This window comes from Mandrillus leucophaeus, unplaced genomic scaffold, assembly GCF_000951045.1.
Source record: "Mandrillus leucophaeus isolate KB7577 unplaced genomic scaffold, Mleu.le_1.0 Scaffold420, whole genome shotgun sequence".
NCBI classification, from domain to species: domain Eukaryota; kingdom Metazoa; phylum Chordata; class Mammalia; order Primates; family Cercopithecidae; genus Mandrillus; species Mandrillus leucophaeus.
The window spans coordinates 1564977-1577338 of record NW_012104477.1 but is presented as its reverse complement, the minus strand read 5'-3'; the positions used below and the strand labels follow the sequence as shown (position 1 = coordinate 1577338).

General features: G+C 35.3%; 1 protein-coding gene across 2 annotated transcripts in view; it reads right to left on the bottom strand.

The window, feature by feature from the left end:
• PIK3C2A (phosphatidylinositol-4-phosphate 3-kinase, catalytic subunit type 2 alpha) overlaps nt 1-12362 on the bottom strand; it is a 129732-nt gene that overhangs the window by 63024 nt on the left and 54346 nt on the right. For both annotated transcript variants that reach the window (XM_011992953.1, XM_011992954.1), the window contains 4 exons: nt 9138-9241; nt 4116-4273; nt 1975-2095; nt 888-999 (listed from right to left, as the gene is read on the bottom strand). In XM_011992953.1, coding sequence (XP_011848343.1) covers nt 888-999; nt 1975-2095; nt 4116-4273; nt 9138-9241 — 495 coding nt within the window. The remainder of the gene's footprint in view (nt 1-887; nt 1000-1974; nt 2096-4115; nt 4274-9137; nt 9242-12362) is intronic.

Below are 12362 nucleotides of genomic sequence, written 5' to 3'. Positions count from 1 at the left end.
GTGGCAGAAGTGCAATGAGCTGAGATCACGCCATTGCACTCCAGCCTGGATGACAGAGGGAAACTCTGTCTCCAAAAGAAAAAAAAAAAAAAAAAAGGACATCATTCCTTAAGAAACTGAAAAGAAAAGTTACCAATGACTGCCAAAATGTACTAAATTTTATGAAAGTCTTTACCCGATTGAAATGAATTCTACCCCTAACAAAAAAGCAAAACTCAAGAAAACCAAGAAAAAAAGAAAATAGACATCACTGATATTTTTCCATCCAAAATTCTACCAAATGAAGAATAACTCTCTTTAGAGATTAAAAATTCAATCATAAGTTCACCAAAGGTTCATGCAGTAAAACAAAATGGTTACATTTCCTGCATTCTATTTTGCTTTAACCTCAAAAGAAAGCATTGAAAGTTTTTTTTTTTTTTTTTTTTTTTTTAAAGAACATCCACCTACTGAAGTAGTGAACTTTTAAAACAGGGAATTAGTTTTCATTTTGTGATGAATAATTTATTTTTCTCAGTTTGGTACAAAGGTCAATGTGGATTTTCTTTTCATCCCCAACCAATATTTAGTATTCAAAATTTTTCCTTCTTCCTCATTTTTCCCTGACTCACCCTGATGTTTTCACTCATGTATAAAGCTATTACCAACCAAATGTTTAATTTTTCCACTTTGATTTTCAAATATGCCTCTACCTCTAAGGACTATGTTACCTAAACCTCCATGATTGAAGATCCTCCCTCATTTGCTAAGAAGATTCCTGCTGAGGATGAGTTCATCACCCCATTCCAACTATGAAATCATATAAAATGTACAAGTTGAAAATTGGCAAATTAGCAGAATTATTCAGATTCAAATAAATGAAATTCAGTTATAAGGTACACACTTACTGTTCGGGCCAGATTTTGACACATTGCACTGAAGGTCAAGAGTTGTAGTCTAATTTCTGTGTCCCATTTTCGACAGTTTTGAATATGCTCATGACTTCCAAGGCAATGATTACTGTTAAGATATATTAATTATTCACTATTATTCTATTCAAATTATAAATTATAAAGGTGAGGGTAAAATTTAAATTGCACCTGCATCAGAAATTGAAGAGAATGATAAAACACAGAGACAGTTTTTAAATCAAATCTGAGCATTTAAACAGAGAAATTATTCTGTAGGAGAAGAGTCAATGTAAAAAAAAAAGAAGAGGAAGACAAAGATGAAGAAGGAAATAAGAAAAGACTAAATGCTAGATATAATAAATTACAAGGCTGGGCATGGTGGCTCACACCTATAATCCCAGCACTTTAGGAGGCCAAGGCAGGTGGATCACCTGAGGTCAAGAGTTCGAGACCAGCCTGACCAAAGGGCTGTATTTTGTAAAAACACAAAATTAGCTGGGCATGGTGGCACATGCCTGTAATCCCAGCTACTTGGGAGGCTGAGGCAGGAGAATCGCTTGAACCCGGGAGGTGGAGGTTGCAGTGAGCCGAGATCGTGCCATTGCACTCCAGCCTGGGCAACAAGAGTGAAACTCTGTCTCAAAAAAAGATATAATAAATACCTGGGTAAGAAAAAGATTCATATAACGATTATTTCAGGCAACTAAAAGGAAATCACAGCTGACTACTGTGCATAAAGTAACAGTGCAAGTTGCAAAAGGAAAATAGAGTCTGTGACTATCGACTCTTTACAGTAAGAAAGACCCATTATATCACTTATTAACCAGCTGCCTGAAGTTCTTCCTGTAAAGACTACAAGCTCCTTAAGGGAATACAATGTCTCACTTATCTCTGAACCCCCACCACTGTCTTAGACATGACATCTTAGACATCATATATTTGAATAAAAGTTTACTAATTCGATAAATCAATTCAATAGGACCCAACGTATTTCTGCATTATAAATTCAACTTGAAATTTTTCTAGATTAAACCATTAAAAATGAAATTGTCAAAGATGTTGCTCAGTAGTTAAATAAACTTACTTCTGCAGCACTTCCTCTTGACCGCAAACTTTCAGAACATAGCTGCCAACATCTACTTGATTCAAGTCATCATGTACCCAGCAAAGGGCTTGCATTATAATGATTTCTACAGTAGAACTCACTGTAAAAGAGTTAGTCATCATTTGCACTTTGCTCATTCATACTTATTCAAGACTGTATTACTTATAATTTAAGACAGCAGTATACAATAGAAATATAATGCAGTCCACAAATGTAGACCACACATATAATTTCAAATTTTCTAGTTGCCACACTGAAACAAGTAAATCGAAAGAGGTGAAACCAATTTTACTAACATGTTTTATTTAACTTAACACAGTTGACCTTCTATATATGTTGGTTCTGCATCTGTGGATTCACCAATCATGGAACAAAAATATTTGAAAAGAAAAAAACTGCATCTGTACCGAATATGTACACACTTTTTCCTTGTCATTATTCATATACAATACAGTATAGCAAATATTTACATAGCATTTACATTGCATTAGGTAATATAACTAATCTAGAGGTGATTTAAAGTATACGGTAGTATTACACATTGTATGCCTGTATCAAAACATCATTTTACCCCTTCCCTTTGATGCTTTAAAAAAAGACCATATGTACCCCATAAATATATATATACCTACTATGTACCCATGCAAGTTAAAAATTTAAAAATTAAACCAAAAATAAATAAGGTATACAGAAGGATGTGTATCAGTTATACGATAATACTATGTCATATCAGGGATTTGAGCATCCTAGGATTTTGGTATCTGAAGGGGGTCCTGGAACCAATCCCCCACAGATGATATTTAGCAGTATCTAGCAAACAATGATTTAAAATGAATCACAAGAAAATGATTCACCATTTTAAATGTTTGACATTTGCCTGGTATATTTTCCAACGAAAAATAAAAATACAGCAGGTAGGTTATACTTTTGAGATGGGGTCTAACGCTCACCTTCACTGCAGTGAGCCAAGATCATGCCACTGCACTCTAGCCTGGGTGGCAGAGTGAGACTCTCTCTCAAAAAACAACAACAACAACAACAACAACAAAAACCACAAAACTTTTCCTTTAACAACTAAAAGAATAATTGTTACAGTAGCTGATGGTTTTCGGTTTCAGATTTATATTTTTTCAAAGGGCCTTCAAAAGTACAAAGCTAGGAAGAATGTATCTGAATATTAGACACATTCCTAGTCATAACCATTAAAGAATAGAAATTGCATAATTCTTAGGCCAAAGTACTGTAGAAATAAAGGATCTCATTCCTTGGTTGGAATCCTGTTAAGATAATATATATTATGAAATGCAATAAACTCTGCAAGGAAATAAAATTAGTTTTTAAAACTGTAAGAAAAAAATTCCTACAGACATCTCTAGAGAGGACACCCATACCAAGTTTGGAAGAAAGGATTAAAATAAAAGAGAATTATCTTCTCCATAGAAGAACTTAGCAAGATATCTGGAATTTCAATTTCACTGACAGCTCTTTATAAGCAAGCATGCTTCCTGTCATAAAATGAAGGATAAAAATAAAGAATTAGATTATAATTAGCTTTTCTATCCAATGCTTTTGGGCCTTGGCCAAGAGCCACTGATTAACAAAAAGTTACTCAGCACTTTTCAGATAATTATCTATTTATAAAGGTAACCTGATTCCCCACTAGTTCTAACCAGAAAAGTATCCATATGAATGACAAAAAGACACATGATAACAAAATTGGTTTATTAAAAGAATGATAATATTGATATTTTATTTATTTATTTATTTTTTTGAGACGGTGTCTCCTCTGTCGCCCAGGCTGGAGTGCAGTGGCCGGATCTCAGCTCACCGCAAGCTCCGCCTCCCGGGTTCACGCCATTCTCCTGCCTCAGTCTCCCAAGTAGCTGGGACTACAGGCGCCCGCCACCTCGCCCGGCTAGTTTTTTGTAGTTTTTAGTAGAGAAAAGGTTTCACCGTGTTAGCCAGGATGGTCTCGATCTCCTGACCTCGTGATCCGCCCGTCTCGGCCTCCCAAAGTGCTGGGATTACAGGCTTGAGCCACCGCGCCCGGCCAATACTGATATTTTAAACATTTCCCCCTTACAGAACAAAACAAGAGGCTTGAGGAACCATAAACCTACCATCGCATGTAAAAGTAACTGGTAGCTGAAATCCTTCAATTTCAATGGAGACCTTCACACTAGCATTTTCTCCGCATATGTTTCTTTGTGCTGTGACTGGACTTAACAAATAGCCTGGGTTTGTGCGGTGATTGGTATACGGAAATTTGGTCTTCAATCTGTTCACAAGAAAGAAGAAATTAAATTCTTTTTTTAAAAACTTCATCTGAGGGCTCTGAACAAGGTTTTACATGTTTATAGCCACTCAGTTCTGTGTCATTGTCCAACTCAAGCAGCTCATGAAACTGCAATGAATGAACTCCTGTTGAAACTCCAAATACCAGCATTTTCCTTTTAAATAAAAGAAACCCAAGGAAAAGGAAGAGACGACCTACTGCCAGGATAGCTTTGGTAACATTATCAACACTACCCAAGCACATGCTTGGATAAATGGCATTTTAAATGAGGTCCTCTGCTTAAAAATCTTTTGCCACACAGTATAAGTACACAAAATGGTACCTTTTAAATGATTCTATAGGCAATGTAGTCCTAAAACTGTGATGGCCAAAAGGATAAAATGTTTGTTGTCTTGAAAATTTTTTTTGTTCTAAGGACCTTTTTCCTACAAACGTTGTTTTTGGCTGCTAGATAATGAACAAAATACAGACAATGGTTTTTTACAGTGCTCCAAGGCCTTTCTTCCCTCAAAGTGATTTCTAAAACTTAGGGAATCGAAAGAACTGCCTGTGAAGGTATTCTTAGGAGCAACACAGTTTAAAATTAAATATATGAATGTGGTGTATGGCTCGTCTCCAGCCAGCACTGCTGTTATCATAAGACAAAGACAGATTTGATAACTTCTTTACACTTGTGAGCTCTTTTAAACTGATTTTTTTCTAGAGGTTAGAAGACAGGGACCAGTCCTCCTACCTGCTTTTCATAGGGTTATGAATGGAATGAATGCTAGAAGTATTATATACTTGCTTCTGTAGAGATTAAAATAATCAGGTCACGGAAGTAGAATAAAACAGCTTGAGTTGACAGAAAAAGGTTCTGGAGAAGTAGCACATGTAAGCATTAGTGCATATCCTCTAGAGCCAAATTACCTTATATTGAATCCTGATTATACTACTTATTAGCTGTGTGAACTTATGCAAGTTATTAAATCTCCTTGTTGCTTCGGTTTTTTCTTCTATAAACTGGGGGTAATACTACTACTTACCTGATAGGGTTGTTGTGAGAATTACGTGAATTTAGTTTATAAAGCATTTAGAACAGTGCCTAGTACATGGTAAGTGCTTTAACCTTCTTGTCAAATAAATGAGTTAGTGAAGGAATAAATCTGGTTTTTGCACTGAACTCTTAAGCAACACAAAGGATCCAATATTAAAAATATAATACACCCTTTCTTTATAAATTACTCAGTCTCAAGTATTTCTTTATAGTAATACAAACACTAAGACAGATGCTCACATCAAATCATGAAATTAATGTATGAAATGTTAGAGAATTTTTTCTACATCTAAGCAAGCTTTCAATTTTCAGAAACCGTTAAGGATGACGAAAGTAAAAGCAGAATTTCTTGATAGCTAAGAAAAGAATTTATTAGACAAAAATTCCAGTGATAAAACTTAGCTTTGTTTGAGAGGAGGAAACCTGCATTTCCCTTTCTTAAAATAAGTCCTTTCTTTTACACAACAATGTGAATGTAACTATGTCACTGAAATGTATACTTAAAACCAGTTAAAATGGTAAATTTTGTTACACATATTTTATCACAATTTAAGAAATGTTTTTATAATGGGTCCTTTTTGTATTTACTTGGTACCATGGAAGATACCAGATCCAGAAAATACACTAATTTCCTTTTACTGTAAAATTGATTTCTTCTAATCCATGGTTTGTTTGCTTTATAAAAATTGCCAAAAACCACAAAACACGTAAGATGTAAGATTCCTTACAATTGAGGTTTTTTTGGTGGGTTTTTTTGTAACTAAATGTTTAAACATTTAAACATACAAAATCAAATTAAACTACTCAATGAATAACTGCTGTCTGAGTAAATTATTCACTTTAAATATAGATCAGATAAGGTATTTTTATGGATACTCTAAGCCACACATCACAGTTTGATGTTCTTAAGTAACTACCTATAAAGAGTATTTAACTCTAATTTTTATTTTTTCTAAAATTTCTACTCCCCTATCACCCAAATAAAAGGCTTTGTCTGTTTAGTGTAGATCTACAGTTTAGGAAATTCAGTATCTCTATGCAGAAACAAAAATCCTTTATGGTTTATTTTTCTACTTTTGTGTGCTCAATCAGACTAAAATTCTGCACAGATAACCAAATCATACAAAATCAGAATATAAAGAGAAGAGATAAAAATGAGGGTTTTGAAAGATTTCAAATGAATTAACATTATTCTATAGGAAAGTATATCAGCACTACTTAGAATAAAATTAACCAAATGCAGAGTTGAAGTCCTTCAAAACACATAGCAAGTTTTTGGGGTCAAGATACTAGTATAGGATATAAATAGTATATATATTAATATTATATGACCATAAAGCTATTCAGAAAGACAGGTGTAGAGTGTGGTTTCTCATCTTATCCTAAAGGACCACAAATAAAGTGGCACTAACTTCTACTGGTATTTAACACTATTAGAAGAACTTTCTTGACCGGGTGCGGTAGCTCACGCCTGTAATGCCAGCACTTTGAGAGGCCGAGGTGGGCAGATCACCTGAGGTCAGGAGTTCAAGACCAGCCTGGCCAACATGGTAAAATCTTGTCTCTATTAAAAATACAAAAAAATTAGCTGAGCATGGTGACACATGCCTATAGTCCTAGCTACTCAGGAGGCTGAGGCAGGAGAATAGCTTGAACCCAGGAGGCAGTGAACCGAGATCGCACCACTGCACTCCACCCTGGGCAACAAGAGTGAAAACTCCGTCTCAAAAAAAAAAAAAAAAAAAACCATTTTCAGCACCTGTAACTAGTAGATATAGCAAGCTTTGTCAATTACGATAGGTGTAAAACGAAAAAAATAAAGAAATAAGACAAAAACTCAATAATAATGAAAAGTAGTCCTTAATCAATGTATTACAGAACCTTAAACTGAAAGAGATCTTTGAAATCACTAGTCCAACTCTTTAATTTCACAGATGAGAAACAACAACAAGAACCAATACCTAGAACTGCTAATAAATTCCAAGTCTGTTTTATATTTTATCTTAACTATAAACAAATATCATTCTGACAGCCTGACACTAATTTCACAGCTGAATTTAAACGAATAATTTTTGGAGATCTCAAAAAGCAAAGAACTGGCTCTCTAATTAAAAGCCTAAAATTTGTTTTAAAAATCCGCTGCAAAATGAGCATACGGGAAAAAATAGAGCCACTAATTTCAAAGTACATCTCCTCACCTCAATCTCCATGGTCACCACAGGGGAACAAGAGAAGTTCCTAGAACATGGCTTCAAAAACAGCAGTACTTCTTACTGCTCTAATATTTGTTACAATCATAGTCTACTAATGAAAATAAAATTACAAAAAGAACTCATTCTCTCTTTAGTCCATTTGCAGTTTTGTACCACATAAATGTGTGTGTGTGTGTGTGTGTGTAAACAAAAACAATCATTTTCAATTAGTGGCAGAGTTTGTATAAATAGCTCTATGATTCAAATGCGAGAAAAAAGGTAGGTCTCAGCTACCTAACTTCTCAACTTGCAAAGCTTAAATGTAGTAGTTACTTAACATGGCCTAACAGAAAAATACAAGGCCTGTTTGGGGAGAGTAACCTTTGCCAAGAAAAAGTGACTCTACTGATAATATTTTTTTTCCTAAGGTATTCTGAAGAAAAGAAATGCTGGTTAAAAGGTAACATAAAGGAAGACAGAGTTTTAATAAAATATCACCAATCGTCCAGAAAATCTCATTAAATATTAAGTTCTTTAACATTAAAATAATGTACATATTCAAAAATGTTCTGGGAACCCCAAATCCTGCTATGTTTAAAGCAGACCACACTGAAGACAATGCTGGATTCAGAAAAAAATCTCTCAGTGGTGATCTACTTCCCTTTTTTAGATAACAGATCTCTCATCCTCTTGGCCACAAGGATTGTTGTTCCACTCTTTCCTCCTGTGGGATTTTCCTATCTGGCTAGCGCTAAGGGGACTCCTTTTTCTTCTCTGCTACTGAGACTATTCAATTGCATGGAGGAAAGGCAGAGGAAGAAAAGTGAGGAAGGAGAAGGAAAGGAAAGGGAGTGGACAAGGAGAATCGAAGGAAGGAGGGATGATTTATAGTAATGAATTCCTGAATCTTGCTGTTAATGAACTCTGCCCCATCCTTCCTCTATCTGCTATTTGGGTTGTGAACGTGACCCTTTTTAAGTTCAAGATGGGTTTTAGCACTTGTAACAGAAGTCATGACTAATATAGTGATATAATGGGAAGAAAACATGCTTAACCAGAAGCAAAAGAGACTTGGTTCTATTATTGATATTACTGACTAGCCAAGTAAACTTTGTTAGGTTACTTCTCTGAGTCTCAGTTTCCTCACCTATAATGAATATTAGACTCATTTAAGATTGAGAGAACATTCTATAAATGTGTTTCTCTAAACTTCAGAAATATATTTGCTCTTCTAAACTTGCCTGTTATAATATCATCTCTTAAATGTGTAAGACAGTATTTTGAATGCTAGAAAGTTTACAGCAAAATTAAGTCTAAGACAAAAGTAGGTATTTTTTAAGTGTACTGAAATTTACAGGTAAGTCATATTTTTTACTGGTTATTATAGTATCAGAAGTCTAATGTCTGACCTCAACTTTTTCTTCCAAATATTAAGAAATCTAACATGTGAAGACATAAGTTCAACTGTAGTTTGTGGTAACGTGCCAATTAACTCTGACTTGAAATTTTAGCCACAAGAAGAAAATAATTAAAATTTTTAAAATTTTATCATTATTAGCACTAAACTGGTTTTCAAGTCAATTTTTCAAACGAACATTTATAAAGAAAAATTCCTTACTTTGTAATGGATAGACAAAAAGCTGCCATCTCCTCATTCTGTACTTCAACTTCTTGAAGAAGAGAACTTCCAGTTGGCAAATTACTGGTCCCATTTGGGTCTTTCTGTAACTAAAAGAGTGTTTTTATCTTAACAGTGGAAGATCCACAAAATGCTACATAGCAGCACAGCACAAACACATTTTTATGAAAATATGTACAAAGCTATGGAAGTAAATCATATCAATAACAAATTTTTTAATTATATATTTCTATCTTTGTAAAAGTAATGTCAACTAAGCCTGATTTTAGTTCATTGGTTTTACTTGATCAGTAGTAGAAACAGGATGTACTAGAGTAAGAATGGAAAGATAAAGACCTTTCCATTCCAAATATTGCTAAAATAGACACTTTAGAAATTTTACAACTAAATGAAATTAAAGGACTCTCTGTTTTAAGAAAATGAAGAGATCAAGCCCATTTACGACTCTTCTAATCAGTCAGAAATTCTATATATTCAACTAGGCCCCAAATTCCAAGAAAGAAGATGATTTTTTATGTAAGAGAATGGGCATTTTCTAGGTTAATAAACTTATACAAACATCCTTACAATCCCTCAAAAGTTAAGTTTACGTCTGGTCAAAAACTGTTTACAGCTTTCAGGGAGATCAATTCACCACCCAAGCATAGCCCAACAGCAGAGTCCATTGAGAGTGTTTTGACACTACATAAAAACACTTGATTTGGGGCAAATTTCAAATATAAATTCTCTTTAAAATTAGAATTGGAACATTCTCAATTCAAAATTCAGTGAGAACAAAGTGCATACATTTCAAGAGCTATAACACTTTTCAGTGACTATGGCACACAAAAAGATTCTTCTTTTTTTTTTTTTTTTTTGAGACAAGGACTCATTCTGTCGCCTAGGCTACAGTGCAGTTGCTCAACAATGGCTCACTGCAGCTTTAACCTCCTGAGGTCATGTGATCCACCTCAGCCTCCCAAATAGCTGGGACTACAGGCATAGGCCACCCCACCTGGCTAATTTTTGTATTTTTTGTAGAGTCGGGGTTTTACCATGTTGCCCAGGATGATCTCAATCTCCTGGGCTCAAGCAAGCAATCTGCCTGCCTCAGCACACAAGATGATTCTGTGTGAGAAAATTAAACTGAAAATTTAGGTCAACAATTCCTTTATGAGTTTCCTTCCTTTAAAACATGTCAGAGCCCTTTCTGCTAGAATGTGATATACACACTTGGAGAAAAAAATAAATACTTCGAGTTCTACAAAAGCACAACTAAAAAGTAACAAGTCTCCCGGGGAAAAGAGAGTTAAGGTGGACTACTGAATATCAATGTAGCCAGGTGTGGTATTGCACACTTGTAGTCCCAGGTACCCAGGAGGCTAAATTAAGAGGGTCAGTTGCGTCCAGAAGTTTGAAGCCAGTGCAAGCAATACAGTGAAACTCCATCTCTCTAAAAATAAAAATAATTTTTTTATATCAACATAACTCTGTAATCAAAGCCCTAACTCAAACAATAACAGGTCCTTATAAAAATAATTGCACAGTTAAATGTCTGCTCCCATTTGCATCTAGCATTACATCCTTTGAAGCCTAAAACTCTGGGGCTCTTGTTTCCTCATTTGAGATATGAATTCTTCAGGACATATGCTTCTAGTCAAAATAATTGCAATGAAGTTAAAAGCACAGTACCACTGTGGGAGGCCGAGGCAGGTGGATCACCTGAGGTCAGGAGTTCAAGACCAGCCTGGCCAACATGGTGAAACCTTGTCTCTACTAAAAATACAAAAATTAGCCAGGCGTGGTGGCAGACACTTGTAATTCAAACTACTCAGGAGGCTGAAGCGGGAGAACTGATTGAACCTGGGAGGCAGAGGTTGCAGTGAGCCGAGATCGCGCCACTGCACTCCAGCCTGGGTGACAAAGTGAGACTCTCTGTCTCAAAAAAAAAAATTCAAAGAGAAATGTTTTTGCAGCTTCTTGGTCTGCAAACATTGTTACAGCTGACAGATTAATACTGTGGAATGTGAAACTGTTCCTGAAGCCACTCATTTTCACTAATAAGAGGACACTTCTGCAGAATTCTCAGTGTTTTCCTTATATCTTCATAGTGCTAAAGCTTTCTCTTAGGTTGTGAGAAGTTTGTTTCTGATTATTTCAAAAAGTTAATATGCTGGGAAAGATTACGTCTGAACTAATGCTATTTCCCCCATTATACTGACATCAGTCTCATAGCTACTATCACACATCAATCAGTTTGTATTACAGAAGCAACCACTATGAGAGACTATATTACTCTAAAGAATGGGATTTGATATTTCCTAGCAAATCCTCTGGTTTCACACTCCAAATCTGCCACAATCTAATCCAATCTTATTTCCCAGAACTTCCCTAAAGATTTCTATGTTCCAGTTAGCTTGAATCATATCCTGTTCCTATAAAACACAAATCAAGCTATCTTGCCTCTGGGCCTTTCCCTTCACCTTCCTCTTAAACTTCCTTCACCACATTCGTCAAAAATCTATTAATTTTTAAAGGTCCAACTGAATGCAACTTCATCGGCAATGCCCTTCATGATTACTCAGTATGAAGGAATTCTTCCCCCCATACTTCTAAGTACTTAGTCTGAACCAAACATCGTATTATTAAATCCTGTTTTATATTTGTCCTAATGTGAAAGCTCCTTGAGAACACAAATAGCATTTTGTTGAATTTTGTATTTTTGTATCCAGTTTAGAAGCATTCAGTCATTAGTTCAATGTGAACTTTTGCTCCCCCAAAAACAAGTTAAAATTCACTTACATATAACCAATGAATCTATCATAGAAATCATAAAACATTTAAAAATATAAGACAATATGTAGTTCCTTCAATAACCTTCCGAAAAGAGTAGCAGTCATTTTCATTAGTATTTGATTCTATAAAATCAGCCTTTTCTAGGCTTGGCACAATGGTTCACATCTATAATCCCAGCACTTTGGGAAGCCAAGGCAGGAGGATCACTTGAGCACAGGTCCTTGACCAGCCTGGGCATCATAGTGAGACCCTGTCTCTCTAAAAGTTTCTTCAAAAAATAGCTGGGTGTGGTGGCATGTGCCTTTAGTCCCAGCTACTAGGGAGGCTGAAGTGGGAAAATCATTTGAATCCTGGAGTTTGAGGCTGCAGTAAGCCATGACTGCATTCTGTACTCCAGCCTGGGTGGCAGAATGAGACCCTGTCTCAAAA